General features: G+C 41.9%; 1 protein-coding gene across 1 annotated transcript in view; it reads left to right on the top strand.

Moving 5' to 3' along the window:
* Window positions 1–1,070: 1,070 nt before the first annotated feature.
* The window catches only part of CUBN (cubilin), a gene marked incomplete at its 5' end in the record, with an annotated part of 255,728 nt that continues 239,916 nt past the window's right edge, over window positions 1,071–16,882 (top strand). Inside the window, 8 exons of the mRNA XM_080812400.1 lie at window positions 1,071–1,183; window positions 1,582–1,711; window positions 2,615–2,710; window positions 3,277–3,315; window positions 5,955–6,056; window positions 6,733–6,836; window positions 13,290–13,416; window positions 14,395–14,557. Of these exons, the coding sequence (XP_080668526.1) occupies window positions 1,071–1,183; window positions 1,582–1,711; window positions 2,615–2,710; window positions 3,277–3,315; window positions 5,955–6,056; window positions 6,733–6,836; window positions 13,290–13,416; window positions 14,395–14,557 (874 nt within the window). The remainder of the gene's footprint in view (window positions 1,184–1,581; window positions 1,712–2,614; window positions 2,711–3,276; window positions 3,316–5,954; window positions 6,057–6,732; window positions 6,837–13,289; window positions 13,417–14,394; window positions 14,558–16,882) is intronic.

The following is a 16,882-nucleotide window of genomic DNA, read 5'->3' as shown; positions in this document are numbered from 1 at the left end:
CTATGGTAATTCCATTTAATTTTTTAAGGAACTACCATACTGTTTTGTAGTGGCTGCACCATTTTATTTTCTCACCGGGAGTGAGAGGAGTTCGCACCGGGAGTGCGAGGGCTCCAGTCTTTCTGCATCCTCACCAACACTTGCTATTTTCTGGGTTTTGTTTGCTTGTTTTGATAGTAGCCGTCCTAATGGGTATGAAGTGTTATCTCATTGTGGTTCTGATTTGTGTGTCCCTAATGAATAGTGAACCTGAGCATCTTTTCATGTGCTTTTTGGCAATTTGTACATCTTCTTTGGAAAAATACCTATTTTCTCTGCCCACTAAAAAGGAGGCTTTTTTTTTTTTTATTGTTGAGTTATGGGAGTTCTTTATATATTCTGGAAATTAACCTCTTAACACATATATAATTAGTAAATATTTTTTCTCATTCTGTAAGTTGTCTTTTCACTGTGTTGATGGTGTCTTTTGATATATAAAAGTTTTTTCATTTTCAAACCATTCAGTGTATCCATTATTTTGTTGTTGTTGCCTGTGCTTTTGGTATCATATCCAAAAAATCATTGCCAAGTCCACTGTCATGAAGCTTTCCTCGTTTGTTTTCTTCTAAAGAGTGTTAGCTCCTGTTTTTAGGTATTTGATGCATTTGGAGTTAATCTTTGTATATGGTGTAAAGTAAGGGTCCAGATTCATTTTTTTGCATGTGGGTATCCAGTTTTTCTAGTATCGTTTGCTGGACGGTGGCTACTTCTTAAGCAAGGATTGTTTTAGTGGATGTTTCCAAAGCAGTTTGTTACTATTTCAAAGGTCAGACAGATAATGATTAAGTTGTGCATCACTTAAAGGTAGATTTTGACCTCTTACAAGTTGAAGAGTACCGAAGATCTAAGATCATTTACATCCCTTGGGAAGGAAAAATAACAGAGCCTTCTAGGGCAAAGAAGAGAGAACTGAAAAGTTGCAGGATATTTCACAGGCCAAAGTACATCTGCCTGATTTGCTGTCTCTCAAATCCCACACTTGGCTGGAGTGCTTCCCTCTTCCTGACAACGGAGGAGGGTTGCTGAGGAATATGTCCTCATCTTTTCTTTGGAGTTTGGTTATTTTGTTGACATTTGCTGAATTAAATGGTGAAACTGGAGAACTTGAGCTGCAGAGACAAAAGAGAAGTATTCAGCTCCAACAGTAAGTAGACACCTGGATTACTGCTGTTGAGGGTCGAGGGCAGGTGGTCATTAGTTTCCACAAATAGCCAGAGAAGCAAAGGTGTAGTTTTTCTTCAAGAAAACAATGATGTTAAAAACGAGTAGGGAAAAATATGTAGACTGATGTATGGGATTACCTTCTTCTATCTAAATTATTCACTGGCCATTTTGGAAATCAGGCAAGTGTGCAATTACCAGAAGCCATCTCTAGGAAATCTGCAGAGAAAAAAGGGGCGGAGAAGCAGGGAGAATCTGGTTGAGCTGACCCCAGAGCGAAGGTGTACGCAGAGAAACGCTCATGAGTTTCTCTCATGAGAAACGTTGTTTAAAAATTATGCATGCTAATTACTGATGCATCCTTTGGTTTGATTTATATAGGCCTCGGATGGCTGCAGAGAGAGGAAATTTAGTGTTTCTTGCTGGGTCTGCTCAAAACATTGAATTCAGAACTGGATCCCTGGGAAAGATCAAATTAAATGGGGAAGATCTTGGCGAATGTTTACATCAGGTAATACAATGGAAATATATCTAAGTAATTTTGTATATCTGTATATAGTCATTTAATTCAAGAGGTCTATAGGAATCTTAAATCTTTAGCCCGGGGAGCGTAACTGGAGGTGAGATAAGTCCTCTGAAGAACAATGCCCTAGGGCTAATGATGGGCAGAAGGAGAAATTCTAGTGGGATATGGCTCGTTGTGGGGATTTATGTCCTCTACTCCATCTAATCCAGAGGAGGCCCCCAGGGTCGTCCTGGGACTCCTCCACAAAGAGAAGCAAGGAAGGAAAGGGGCCAGAGAAAGGTTTGGATGTGACCAGTTTACTTGTGCCAGAGAAGAGAACTGGCCAATTATGCTCCTGCCTTCCTGAGTGTGTTCAGTGTCCATTGGTGACTGTATCACACTGGGGCGTCAGTCGTAATGTTAGAAGCTACGATTATTTAGAGCTTCCCAGGGACTATCCAGTCTGCTCTGCCCATCAAACCCCCACAACCGTCCTATGAGTTTGACCTTATTGTCACCCCCTTTGTAAGGGAGGTAAAGGAAATGCAGAGCAGTGCAGCAGCTCACCCAAGGACGCCCAGGAAAGGGCCGAGGCAGGACCTGAAACCCAAGCAGTCTCACTCCAAGCCAGGCCTCTTTACGAGCGCTCCAACCATTACGAGAAAAAATGCCAACAGAAAGTTCCTTGATGTGTTGTTACTGAAAATGGCAAACAGAATTATTCCACGGCTGTTTTAGTCTGTTTTAGATGTTTATTATACATGGTAATATGTTGATTTTTACAATAATGGGCAAGATATTGGTGCTTAAAATAGAACAGTACTCGACTTTTAAACATTTTTTTTATCCGTATCATACATATGACTTTTCCACTAGCCTTCTCCTCCTCCTTTTCCCTTTTGATATTAGATCCAGAAAAACAAAGATGATATAACAGATTTGAAAAGGACCTCAGTCGGTCTGCCTCAAAATATTTCCAATCAAATACATCAACTTAATTCTAAGGTAAGTCTGACATCCTCATCATTAGCACAAATGGGTTTTCTTAATTCAACTTTGTAAGTAACCATTTTGCAGAAGACACGCTAGCTTTTCGTCCGCTTTGAAATTCAGCATTGTCGTTATGGACTTTTCAGTTAGATGACATAGGTCCAATAGGGGATGCAGAGGTAGTGATGAGCAGAAGGTTGTGATGCTGTAACAAGAGCTTATTGCCTAAGTAGATCTTGCCCACATTCTGACTGAACCTTCTTATTGGCAAAGTGGATGACTGACTGTCATTTATGAAAATTCCCAGAGTCACTGTCTGCAGAGAAGCAACGAGTCAACTTGTCAATGGGTTGTACTTCCTTTTTAAAAAAAAAAAAAGCCTCAAAAAAAAAAATCTATATGATGGAAGAGAGTAGGAGGGAAGGGAAGCCTGGAGGGAGGAGAAATGGAAGAAGGAAAAAGCAATAAAAACGCAATCAACAGACAAAGTGAGTCCGCAGCAGAGGGGGTTAGGAAAATATGCCAAGGGACAATATCACATGTGAAATGCTAACTGATGCTTTCTCTTCCCTACAACTTAGCTTGTGGATCTGGAGAGAAAATTTCAAAGCTTACAGCAGGTAGGTCCCATAGCTACTACTTGTCTGACATCTTTCACTGAGAATACAATAGAATCATTGATGGGGCTGGCATTCTTATCTTCAGGTAGATGGATGATCTACGGATGGATGATCCGTATCGAGGACTTTGCTTTTTCCCATAATTTAATTCTCAGCACAGTTTATGCTTCCTCGGATACACTTGAGGAAACTGAGTGTCAGACAAAGTAACCAGCCCCAGGTCGCTGGGCAGGTGAAGTATGTGGACTAAATCTGTCAGCTAGTGACCTCAGTCACTAGCTGATTCCGGCATCTAGGACTGAGTATTGAAAGGCCATGCATCAGGGAGCCTGGGTGGCTCAGTCAGTAGAGCTGACTTGATTTTGGTTCAGGTCATGATCTCAGGATGCTGGGATCGAGCCCCACATCAGACTCTGTGCTCAGTGGGGAGTCTGCTTGAGGATTCTTTCCCTCTCCCTCTGCCCCTCCCCTCCCATTTCTAAAATAAATAGCTAAATCTTTTTTATAAAAAGGAAAAAGAAAAGCCATGTATCTTCTACAACATTAAATTCAGAGGCTTGGGGTAGTCATAAAATATTTCTTTTTTTAAAAGATATTTATTTATTTATTTATTTACTGACATATGAGAGAGAGAGAGAGAGAGCACGAGCAGGGGGAGCAGCTGGCAGAGGGAGAGAGAGAAGCAAGCTCCTCGTTGAGCAAGGAGCCTGATGTAGGGCTCGATCCCGGGACCCTGGGATCATGACCTGAGCTGAAGACAGACACTTAACTACAAAATATTTCAAAATTCCTTAAGAGTACATTTGTTGATAATTAAATTTGAGCAGTTTCTTAGAGTAGACCTTCCATCACTTTGTTAAGTACATGCTTGTAAACTTGTCCTTGTAATGTTAGACTTCTCATCTGTTTTGAAGTTGGCCGATGTTTTTGAGATTTTCGTGGAAGCTATAACCTTTTACCCAGAGAAATGCACAGAATGTCCCCATATTAAAATTTTCAAATAAAAGTTAGGGGATTCCAGATTAATAACCCCTGTTCTTAAATTCTGGATCTGTTGTGATTATGCTTCAAGTGTGGTCCTCTATTTTGGTGTTTTAAACTTGGTGAGCAAGTTTGTCTATGTAGGCCTTTTCCTGACTTTGATAATAAATTGCTCCTCAGCCTTTATCTTTTTTAGGGAGTAGTTGAATGAATGAAAATGAGCAAGGCTTCGTACCTTTGGAGCAAGGCACAGTACTATAGCTTCCAGTCTCCTAGAGTACTTCATTATTGCTACCGGAGGTCAAAAGCTGGAGGCCATGGTCAGACGACCCCAGACACCCCCCCCCCACCATCCGTCAGAAGAATTTTTTAATGATTTTGGATATAAGTGTCTTTTATGAATTCCAAGGGCTCTCTGGTACTATAGCCACGGTTGGTTCCCCAACGTCTTCCTCCTGATTGCTTACTAATTCCATTTCCTGCCGGGTCTCCATAGGCTTTCAAGTTTTAAAGCGCCAGACAATGTTGCTTTTGTGTGCCAGAAAACTTTCTAATGAGTTTGTGGTTAATTTCTGTAATTGTGTCCTCTGATGAACTGGACTGTTTGTGGTACAGGGCACAAAGATGGATGGGATCATAGAAGAAAACAGAGTCCAGAAATAGACCCCCACAGGAGTGGTCACCTTGTTTGAGACAAAGGAGGAGAGAGATGGGTTTGGCAATAAATGGTGCTTAGTCAGTTAGTTGGCTAACCTCGGACTCTGTTTCTTCTGTAAAATGAAGGGAACAGACATGACTTTCTCTGTGAGTCAGTGGATATAAAAAAAAAAAGAAAAGAAAAGAAAAGAAAGAATGTAATGAATAATTCACCTCTCTTTTAATTTTAATTTTTAAAAAATTTTATTTTTTAGCTCTATTTTAATTTTTAAAACAGAATTAGACTACGATTAGGTGAGGTTAATAAAATAGCTTTTCTTGCATAATCGCTTGTCTTCTCTAAAGAAGTTTTCTTTCCCCAAAGGCATTAGAAATCTTACGAGACTGGAACTAGTAGCTGACATAGGGTAAGATTCCCCAGGTTGTGTAGACAAAGGCAGGTCTGTTCGTGACTCTGGTCTGAAAGCAGTCACGGGAGCACAGGAGTGGAGGTTGTCATCTAAGCCCACATCTCAAACAAAGGGACTCACTTGGAGCGAAAAGAGTTCCGTCATCTTAACCCACGGGAAGATGATCAGATTTCAAATGCTTATCTGGAGGTACCGAAGAGAAGAAGAACGCCAAAGAACTGGAGTTCCCATTTTGTTTCCTCGGTACCACAGGAATGTCCATGATCATTCCCAGCCTGACATCTTCACTCTTGTCCGTCAGCATCCATCTCTCAGGTGAACAATGCTTTCCAAAGAATAGGATGAGCTTCTTCTCCCCTTGAGTCTCATCCCATAGTGAAGGAGAATACGTAGGAATGATCATGTGAAACACTCTGTTTCTTCCACTAGGGAGTTGATTTGAAGAACGTCAGTAAGTGACTTAAAGTCTGGAGGAGGACCTGCCCTTGACTGGGTCCTCCCTGAGCCCAGGTGCACCTCCCCGAACCATGCCTGTCTGTGCTGCCTGCTGAAAGTACGATGGTCTTGCTGACTGGCCTGTCTTTGTTTCAGATAGTTGACAGAAAGGTGTGCAGCAGTAATCCCTGCCAAAATGGGGGGACCTGCCTCAATCTCCATGATTCCTTTTATTGTATCTGTCCCTCCCAGTGGAAGGTAAGTCACTTGGTCTTTGGTTAAAAATGACAGTGAGTCAGCATCAGTGGTTCCTTTGGAATAGTTCAGACATATTTAATTCTCCGTCCAAAGTTTCTAGGATTCTGTGGTCTCCCGAATCAGGATGAATTACACCATGTATCCCAAAATCCAAACAGTGCCGAGCATGACTGCATAACCCACAAAACACCAAGGCATCTTAAGGAGGGGTTCACTTGACTGCATAACTCCATGGAAGGGCGTGATATTTAGGCCAGTGTCAGTTTCAGTTGCTCAGCACTGAAAGTACTAAATGCAACTTGACATAGCCATGTAAATTTTCTTGCCCTTTTCTCTTAATGGTGAAAATGTTCCTGACATGTGCATTAAAGAAAAAAAAAATTAAGCAACTATTCCCAGGCATAGCCTGATAGTAACATGAGGATGAGTTAGTGTAAGGATTCTTCTTGTATGATTGCCATGCTTTTACCAAGAGCTCTTTGGCTCCTGTTAGCCAAATCTGAGTTCAAGAGGAAGGATAACTGGATATTAGTGTTACTATTAGTGTGATCTTATCTCGCCTGAGTGAAGATTGCTTTACTGTGCATATATAAATCCTTAAGGATATCATAGAAATATAGGCCCCAGGTACTTCTGTGACCTGTGGCACCTGACTTTGTTCTTGACATGAATGCAGGGTCCTCTGTGCTCAGTTGATGTGAATGAATGTGAGCTTTACTCAGGAACACCCCTGGGCTGCCAGAATGGAGCCACATGTGAAAATACAGCAGGGAGTTACAGGTAATGTGTCTTCTTCCTTTTCTCTCCTCTCCTCTTTTTCTCTTTCTTTCCTTCCTTTTCCCTTTCCTTTCTTCTTCTCCTCCTCCTTCCCTTTTCTTCCTTCCTTCCTTCCTTCCTTCCTTCCTTCCTTCCTTCCTTCCTTCCAGGATATGTTTTGGAAGGACTAAAACATCCTGTAGTTAGGAGCATCCATGATTAATTATCAGTATTACCAGCAATCGGCACTCCCTGGAGAAATATATGGCTCTTATTTAATGACATGTCTTATTTAATGAATGTAGCTATTTATTTAGATGAAGAAAAGCTTGTGCATGGGGCATCTGGGTGGCTCAGTGGGTTGAGGCCTCTGCCTTCAGCTCAGGTCATGATCCCAGGGTCCTGGGATCGAGCCCCGCATCGGGCTCTCTGCTCAGCAGGAAGCCTGCTTCCTCCTCTCTCTCTGCCTGCCTCTCTGCCTACTTGTGATCTCTGTCAAATGAATAAATAAAATCTTAACAAAAAATCTTAAAAAAAAAAAATCTTAAAAAAAAAAAAAAAAGCTTGTGCATCCTCAACTCTTACCCCATGAAGAAAGTCTTTCTCTGGAGTCCCTGAGGAACAGGAAGAAGGCCCCGGTGGCTGCCACAGGGAGTAGGGACGGCATGGGACTGTAGCATTAGTGGGAGTCAGAGCTGAAGGGGCTGCTGTTGAAGCGCCTCAAGCAGAAGAGGCTGCCGCACGGGAGCGCTGAGCCCATGCCACACCCACTCATGAGAGAAGTGGGCTGACAGCTTTAGTGTGGCTGTCTTCACTCAAGCGCTATGGAAATGTTAACCAGAACAAGCTGAGAAGCTAAACCGAGGTTTTCTCCACATAGTTAACTCTCCCTGCCTTTCCTCAGTTTGCGGTGAGGCCCCTCCCCACAGTCATCAGGCAGCTCCTGTCTCCTCCCGACTTGCTGGGTCAGATGGCGCGGCCCGCGACCTCCTGCTCAGCTCAGGCCCCACCCTCTCCAGGAAAACTTTCCTTCCCTTACTAAGCTGACGTAGGCATCCCGACACCTATGTGTTGCAATCCAACTGTAATTAAAGCTATAGTGGCTGACACATCAGTTTTTATAAAATAATCAAGTCGGGGGCGCCTGGGTGGCTCAGTCGGTTAAGCCTCCGGCTCTTGGTTTTGACTCAGGTCATGATCTCAGGGTCATGAGACTGCCCTCTTTGTCAGGCTCCACACTCAGCATGGAGTCTGCTTGAGCGTCTCTCTCTCCCTTTGCTCCTTCATCCACTCATGCTCTCTCTCTCTTAAATAAATAAATCTTTAAAAAAATCAAGTCCGGATATTTATGGCAGATCAACATCAAACCAACTTTTGTATAGTTCCTTAAAATCACTTAAAAAAACCCACTCTAGACATTGTCTTTCCCCATTTTTTGGTTTGTCTCCTATTTTCTGTGATTATTAAAAAGTAAAAAAGTTGTTTCTGTTATAACATGAACAATTTCTGTCAACACACAGGGATATAATCTCACTGGAGTAGAGAGCAATTATTTGCTTTCTAACTCATGTCTCTGCTATCTTGTTCTCCCATTCCCTTGTAACGATATCTATTCTATTCTTTCCCGCAAAATTGAGTGCAGTAATTTTGCCATTTCCTTGTCATCTGTTAACACACTGTTTTCTCAGAAAGCAGTCACGATCCTTCTCTTTTTCATATAATTAATCCTTTTGTTCTTTTGATCTGATCTTAAAAACTTTTGCTCACTCCAAGTCACACAGTGAATTCATTCAAACTTCTGATAGCTATTTTCACGAGCTTCATCATTTTGCGAAACCCAAATCAATCACCCCTGACTTAAATTATTATGTTATTGAAGAGACTTTTGCTTCCAGGACTTTATTTCTAATTTTAATGAACTCCCTGATCCCTGCCTGCTTTTATGAGCATTCAAGCTTGGGCTAGATTCAAAATGCAGGTCTAATCTTTCATTCCCTTGAAAGCATTATCTCCTGATCTCTGTTTATGGGCACTTATCAATGGGAATTGCTGCTCTGAGATACTGGAGGAAAATGACTCCTAGCGCCAACACTTTCCTGCCTTCCTGATATCGAGGAATATCCTGCAGATTACATTTCACTCCTGGTCTTCTTTTATCATCACTGTCCTCTGGGGTCTTGCAGGCCAACAGAATAATAAAGATGTACAGCAAGTGGGATAGGACCCAAAGATCCAGCCAAAATTGATTCTTCTCCACCCGCCCCCCCCCAACACATTATGTTTAGTCCTGCAAAATGGAAAAGAAAAAAAAAATGATGTAACTATTTGCTGCATGTCAGAGATTAGAGTTCTTTTTTCCAGGTATAATCATGAGAGAGAAAGAGAAAGAGAGAACTTATTTTTATTTGTCGGGAGCTGCCTAAAAGGCGGATTCAACTTTGTATGAGCAATATTGAATTCTCTTTTGTACCTTCCTGTAAACACACACACACTCCCCCCCCCCCCCCCAAGGACTCATTGTGCTGACTCTGGAAATGGTTTTGGTTTCTAGTCTGTGTCCTTCATAGATTTGCTAGAGGACAGTTAAGAAGGAACATTTAAATATGTTTTGGTTTTTTTTCACTCTTGATACAAGGATAGTTTATGAAACCCCATGAATTCCAATTGATACCAATGAACTAAATACTCAAATCCAGGCATTTGATGGAGACTTTTTGGAGGAATAAGAGAAAATAGAAAAAGATACATGAGAATAAGGCTAAATGCTTGCCCTGTGGAATCAGTGTAACGAAACAGAGACCATTTAGACACTCTGTGTTCTATTAATTATGTGAGATTAAGTGTCCATTAATCAGTAGCTTCCCTGAGGCTCAAAACCCCTTCAGGAAACTTCTACAGACATCTGCTAAAGGAAAATGAGCCACTGTTGAATAATCTGGATCTGCAGAAATGTGGTCACAACAAAGGGTTTGCTCTGGGTTTGGGGCCTCCTTCAGCCTCTAACTCTTGGAACCTGTTTACTTAGGAAGACAAAGGAGTCTTTATTTAAAGGGATTAATAATTCCTAATTAATAAAGACATTTGAGAGATAAAGCACTCTGCAGATACTAGTTAATTGGAAGCACTATTTCATAGGAAACTTTCTGGTAAAAACTTTTTTTTTTTTTTTTTGAGCAATGAAACTAGAGCAAGGAGACCATTGTCTGTTTCCCCTGATTCCTGTGCCTGGAGGCCTTGTCCCTAACTGCTTCACATAGCTAGCACATAAGATTTTGCCACTTCCTGATGCTGTTGTTGCCTCTTTATTCTGAAGATTTGATGTATATTGTTCTCCTGCTTCCTTTGGATTTAAGACAGACCTTGGAAGGCATATATGCCTTATAGATGGCATATATCATATACTTTGGGCTCAGATCTAGAAGGCTTTCTAGGAAAAAAAAATTTTTTTCTAGGAAAAAAAATTGAGTTTGTTGTTTGTTTTTTTTTCTCCAAGAGCACAATGTGGGTTCACCTATTTTATTTTATTTCTTTCCACTGTCATCACTGATGGGTTTTAAAACATGCAGAGGTTAAGCGATGAGGATAGTCTGGTTTTGGCTCACTGGTAGTTAGGTATTAAGCTTGTTACCTGTTTCAGTTAGTCGGTTATGTTAATATTGAACCAAGGACTCTAACGTAAGTTAAATTATGACTGTGAAAGTGTATTTGACCTCTTTTCAATTGCCAAATGCACTCGCAGTGTTTTTGAACACTGGAAAGCCCAGCTTTGTTCTGCCAGAACCAAACCAGCAATAGGAAATCATTACGAAGGTGACTTTTGCAGGGAAGTATATAATTCATCACTCTTTTTCTTTAAAGGACCTATCCAGATGACTTGAGAATATATTTTGCATGCAAACACTGTTAGGTTAAGAAGACGCATTAAACTGAGAAATCTTCAGGGCACCTGGTTGGCTCAGTTGGAGGAACGTGTGCCTCTTCATCTTGGGGTGGTGACCTCGAGCCCCTCATTCGGTGTAGAGATTACTAGATAAATTAAAAAAAAGAGAGAGAGAGAGAGAGAAGTCTTCAACTAACTACCTTTCAGAATATGGGGATGTGACGTAGAAGAACGTTGGTGTAAAAGTAACACAGACCTAGGTTTTAATTCATCTTCTGCCAATTCTTAGTCCTGTGGCCTTGGGTAATGTGAGCCTTGCCAGTAAAATGGGATTAATACTTGTCTTGGAGGATCAGAGCAAGGAAGCTAGTGGTATAGTTGGCTGCCTTCCTCCCTCTGTTTCTCACATTAAGCTACATTTAAACAAAAGAAGTATACTTTGTAGTTCTTTAGAGAAAAGTGTAGGAAGAAAATTCACTCACCTCAGAAGGAGAAGGAGGAGAGAGTTAGATAAGATTTAACTGCAGATCCATGAACCAGAGTCTCCTCTCAAATCTCAAGTCGTTTTCTGATAAATCACAAAGTGAAGCACTTAATGCTAAGATTAAACACAATTTCCTGAGCGCTTCCTACTGGAAAACGTCTTGAGACCCCAAGGTGAAAATAGTGCTCATGGATTAGCACTATTATTTTACAGAAATGGAGGCAGAGGGAGTTATTACATTGTCTAAGGTGAACAGTTACTAGGTAATATCAGGATTTAAACCTAGGCAGTCTTGTCCCATGGGGTCTTGGATACTCAGATCTCTTTTATAGGATGGGCTCAGAAACCTAGTGAAGTTGGTTTAAAGATTCGCAAAACTTCGTTTTCGTGGGGGAAGTGGTAGAAAAAAGATACACTTGTTGCAAGGAAGCCACCTGGGTCAAATGCTCAAATATGTATATGAAACAGTATAGAGTTCTATAGTCTCCAAGAGTTTAATGAAATATTCTAAAAGAATATTCTGCATCAGGATGGGAGAGTAAAGAGGAAAGGGACAAGGGTATGAGAGGGAGAGCATGGCAAGAGAGAGATGAGAAGAAGATAAATAATTATGGGGAGGGAATGAATAATTGAAAAATTTTTTAAAGTTTAATCATCTGTTGCCATTAGTCTATGACCTTGTCTTCATGAGAAAGGCAACCTTGGAATGATCACGTATGTAATTTATGAACAAACAGATTTTACACAATTATATATTGGTGTTAAAAATTGCACCAGGACATAATTAAACCAAAAAAGTATTCGTTTATCTGAAATTCCAATGTAACTGGGTATCCTGTGTCTTCATTTGCCATGTCTGGCAGCTCTACATGTAAGTGCCTGAATGACACTCACTTAGTCTTCCTCTACATCTCTGGCCACACTCAGGGATCTCTTCTTCCTTAGGACCCATGGAAAGGTGCCACCCTGGCAGTTGTTTCCGGGGCCCTCCATGGGTACGCCCAGTTCCATGCCTAGATCATGGCTCCTGCTCCTTCTCAGACAAGCCAGACAGACCCTCTTCTCCCACGCTATCCGTCACACATTTGCATTCCTCTTCTGACAGGAGCTGAGCTCCTTTCCCTTATAGAATGGGCCCTTTCCACAACACTCAGAAGGTAGTTCCTAACCATGCAGATCCTCCTTGTTCCTGTCTCTGACCCTTGACCCGGGTGGACAGCTGCTTCCGTGAGGGCCAGCACAGCTCAAGGCAGGCAAATGGTGACCTCTGGGCCTGGCTCTCCCCTCCAGCAGAAGTGCTCAAACATGTGAAAATGAATAAGCTTAGGCTCTGTGACCCCTGTACCTCCTCCCCTGCCCCAGCTCGCTATTCTCATACCTTCCCCATCCCCTCGGAAGCTGCAGCACAAATAGAATACTAACTCAGCAGTTCCAAGGATTGCAATAGTTTAAAACAACTTTGCTCATCTGGTTATTATTGAACTGAAATTTTCTCATAACAAAATACCCACCACAAGCTTGGGTATTATGTAAAATTGCATCTGTGAGTGAAAATGTGGCTATGAAAGAAATGTTACTATGTTAACTGCATCTCTTATGGAGAGAAGTAGTGCCCTTTGTAATATGATAATAATTATCGTATTTCCTGAGATGTGGCTATACCATTGCCTATGGGGTTATACAATTCCAGGGAACATTTGGGAATGTGCCAGCTCAGTCAAGGTCACCAGTGCTTATGGGTGGGCCCATTCAGAGAGACAATGAATGGACTTGATCCCTCCTGTTGCCATCCCGAATGAACTCCATCCCCTTTAGTTTATGGATGTCTGACCTTTGAAAGTGCTGTTTGATGACCTGATACCAGAAGAATTTATGGTGGTAGTCGTGCCCAGATAGTAAGCTGTGCCCCTCTCAGACTGCATGTGAGAGGTAACACATTTACTCAGTCCACTGCTTGAGCGATTTTCTTCCAAGACTGCAGCCAATAAATCTGGTTTTCTGATTTATGATTCCACATGAACATCATTGACATACAGTTGGAATTAATTATTTTCTTAACCGATGCTAAGACAGAGGCACTTGCCCTGACCTTATGCTCTTGTGTAACCAACAGCTGTCTCTGCTCACCTGAGACACACGGCCCCCAGTGTGCGTCCAAATACGATGACTGTGAAGGGGGCTCCAAGGAGCTCTGCGGCCATGGCATCTGTGAGGACCGAGTCCGCCTGCAGGTTGGCCAGGTGAGTCCCTCCCAGAAGGTGGGACTCCTCAGAGGGAGTCATGGTTATTCGTTCCTCCTCCCGCATGTCTGTGTATGAGCCCAGCTCTGGCAGAGCTGCAAAGAGGAAGTCACTTCCTGCTCTAAAGCGGGGCGCAGGTGAGGAAAGAGATGAGAGTTGTCCATAAGTAAACAGAAAACTGGGCCCAGAGGTGATAGCATTATAGAAATTACTATTGTTTTTATTATTCCTTCACAAATCTGTCCATGAGACGTGACCTCGTGGCCTTGTGAGTTGTAACAGTGACAAGACATGTTGTAACAGTGACAAGACATGAGAACACCAGAGGCCCACTCATGCCGGCAACATGCCCTTCTAAGGCGTCTGGATTGTTTCTGGCCCTGCAGACTCCGAGCCACCTCCCTGTGCTCTGGATCTGGGCCATCTTCCTGGCAACCTTGACTCCTGACCTTCAAGATCGCCCAGCACTGGCCCGCTTGGCCTTGTATGAGACTTTTGGGTCTTTATTTTTAGTTCTGTTTTTTTTTTTTTTTCCTACCCATGTGATGGAAAATGGTTCCCTTCCAGTGATGGTGGGAGGAGGGAGTGGGTGGGAGGGGAAGGAGAGACTTTGAAAAAGGAAACAAACAGAATGGATTTTCCAAGGTCTGTGCCTCCATGGGTGTTTTTCCCCTCTAAAAACACAGCAGGCTGAGTGCATTGACTTTAATTATATTGACTTACAGTTCTTGATTGTGGTTGCACTTTCCCTGGAATCTTTGGGGCAAATTATAGGTTTTCCTTACTCTGAAGTAAAGATGTTTCTCTTTTTGCATGGTCGGGTCTAAATGCTTAATCATACGGGAAGAAAAAGAGAAGCCACTCCATCAGCCTTATGGAAACGAATGCTAGAGGATCAACAGTTGGGGGCTTGGTGAGATTTTCAAAGGCTTTTCGTGCTCGTTTTCCTGATTGCCTTGACTCTTGTCGTTCTGCCAGCCCAAATACAGCTGCATCTGCGACGTGGGGTGGACGACCCCGCTGAACAGCTTGGCCTGCGTGCTGGACATAGACGAGTGCAGCCTCCCACAGGCACCGTGCTCAGCCCTCGCACCGTGCTTCAACACACCAGGCTCTTTCTACTGCGGGGCCTGCCCGACAGGTATGGGGGCTCATCCACGCCCTGCTAGGCAAGGTGCCGGAACAACTTGTCCTCCGCTGCCGAAAGCTAAGGAGACCATTCTCAGGAAGCAAGTCCTGTTTCACTAACTCCCACCACGAGCCCATCTTTCTGCTGTAATGTAATGATTCAGCCATAGAAATCAGAGGGCCCGAGCCAAATGTGGGGGGCAGGGTCAAGCACCTGCTTGCTGTGGCGGCAGCTGACTGGGACTTGTTCTAGCCCCACCTCCCTTACTGGCCAGATGTTTGTAAACTTGGGCAGATGACTTCACCTCTTAGTGTCAGTGCTTGAGTCCAGTAGTCCTCACCGGGGTGTGTCACTGGGAGACCCTATGGTCTTGCTATAAATAAGGATGTCTGGTTTCATCTCAGACCCACATGGGCTGAATCTCCAGGTCAGGTCCCATGCAGAGTCACTGAAAATGTAGACTCTGGGCTCCGAGGCTGCCTGGGTTTGAGTCTATGCTTCGTGTCTCACTGTAGGAGATTGTCATCATCCAATCAGTGCATATCTGTAGAGCACGCACGCAGTGTGAGCAAAGCACTGTGCTGGGTGCACTGGTGAGCAATTGACCAGACCTCGGAGAGTCTACAAGGCCCCTTGGCACTCCTTGTGTGTTGTCAGAAGGTGGAGCATATAAGAATATAATTATTTTATGGAAACTTCATCTAGACACTGTGCCAGGCAATTTTTAATTCTTGCAACTATGACAAAATCAAGAAATGTTAGGAATTAGTTTTATTCCCACTTTAAAATATAAGACCATGAGGTTTGGAGAAGGTACATAACTTGTCCAAGATCACATAGCTTATAAGCAGTCAGGAGTCAAACCTAAGTCTGCCTGACTGTGGATCTGAGCGGGGCTGCTGAATTCTTCATTGATCTGTCTCAACTAGGAACCCACACACCTGTTGCTTCATCTAGTGACTTTTGGTTTAGTGACTTTCTTTGTGTTACCTGCTTAGATCTTGTATAACTAGGAAGAAATTGAAAAAACATGTAAAGACTTTTTCCCCTCTCAGTTCTCAGGGGCAAATAAAATTTGCAAATAACCACATTCCTGAAGGTAATTTGCCAGTGACAGTTTTTAAAAACTAGAAATCAGAAAAATAAAATATATGAACTATAGGATTCTTTTACTAATCGTTAAAGGAAAAAAAAAAGAGAAACAAAACTTTTTGTTTTCCTGTCAATCATGTTATTTTTTTTCCTGCATGTCAAAATAATACATGCTGCTTATAAAATATAAAGAAAGTATAAAAATAGGAAAATAAAATGGCAGAGAAATGCCTGTAGTCTTATCACTCAGAGAACCACCTTTGACATTGGGGCATGTTTCCTTCCAGCTCTCTTCTGTGCATTCTTCACCGGTAAATACAATAATTTTCACAAGTAGATTTTTTAAAAATTTATTATTATTATTATTATTATTTTCTTAATTTATTTATTTGATGGAGATAGTGAGAGGAAACACAAGCAGGGGGAGTTGCAGAGGGAGAAGTAGGCTTCCCGCTGAGCAGGGAGCCCTATTCGGGGCATCCCAGGACCCTGGGTTCATGACCTGAGCTGAAGGCAGACGCTTAAGGACTGAGCCACCCAGGCACCCCACAAGCAGATTTTTAGAAGGGGACTCTACTTACATGAAAGAAAAGAAATATTTTTGAAAATATAGAAGGTTTTAAACATTCTTATAATTTTAGTCATTTGAATTATAAGAGTAATAAAACTCACTGTAACAATGATTTCAACAGAAATATCTAGAGGAAAAGGACGTTCTTTCTTCACCTTCAATCTTGTCCTCCTAACGAGAATACTGTTCACAGTTGTTCTCTCTCCTCCTCTTCCTTTTCCTTCGCTCATACAAACACACAGACACATAGGCAGGTTCAAAAAATTATTTCCCCCAATTGGGGTCATACTCTGCATATTATTCTAAAAGTTTATATTATTAGTTATTATTATTATTATATAGTTATTATTATATATTAATAAGTGTATTTGGGAAAATTTTTAATATGTGTGTGTCATTAAAAGTAGTTCTTCATATTCAGTGGTATAGATGAGTCGTAATAAATTCAGCTATGCTGCTAGTGATCATTGAGGGTTTTTCTCCCCCCATTAAACAACTCTGCCATAGACATCTGCTTACCTACATCTATAGATACAGGCAGTTTTATCACTGCAGAAAAGTTTTAAGAAGTGGAATTGTTAGCCAAAGGTATATATTTTTAAAATTTTAAAGAATACCTCTAGATCTATTTCCAAACAGATTTTATTAATTTAACTTCTGACTAAAAGCATATA

This window comes from Martes martes, assembly GCF_963455335.1.
Source record: "Martes martes genome assembly, chromosome: 8".
In the NCBI taxonomy this organism is placed as follows: domain Eukaryota; kingdom Metazoa; phylum Chordata; class Mammalia; order Carnivora; family Mustelidae; genus Martes; species Martes martes.
This window is presented reverse-complemented; position numbering and strand designations above follow the sequence as displayed.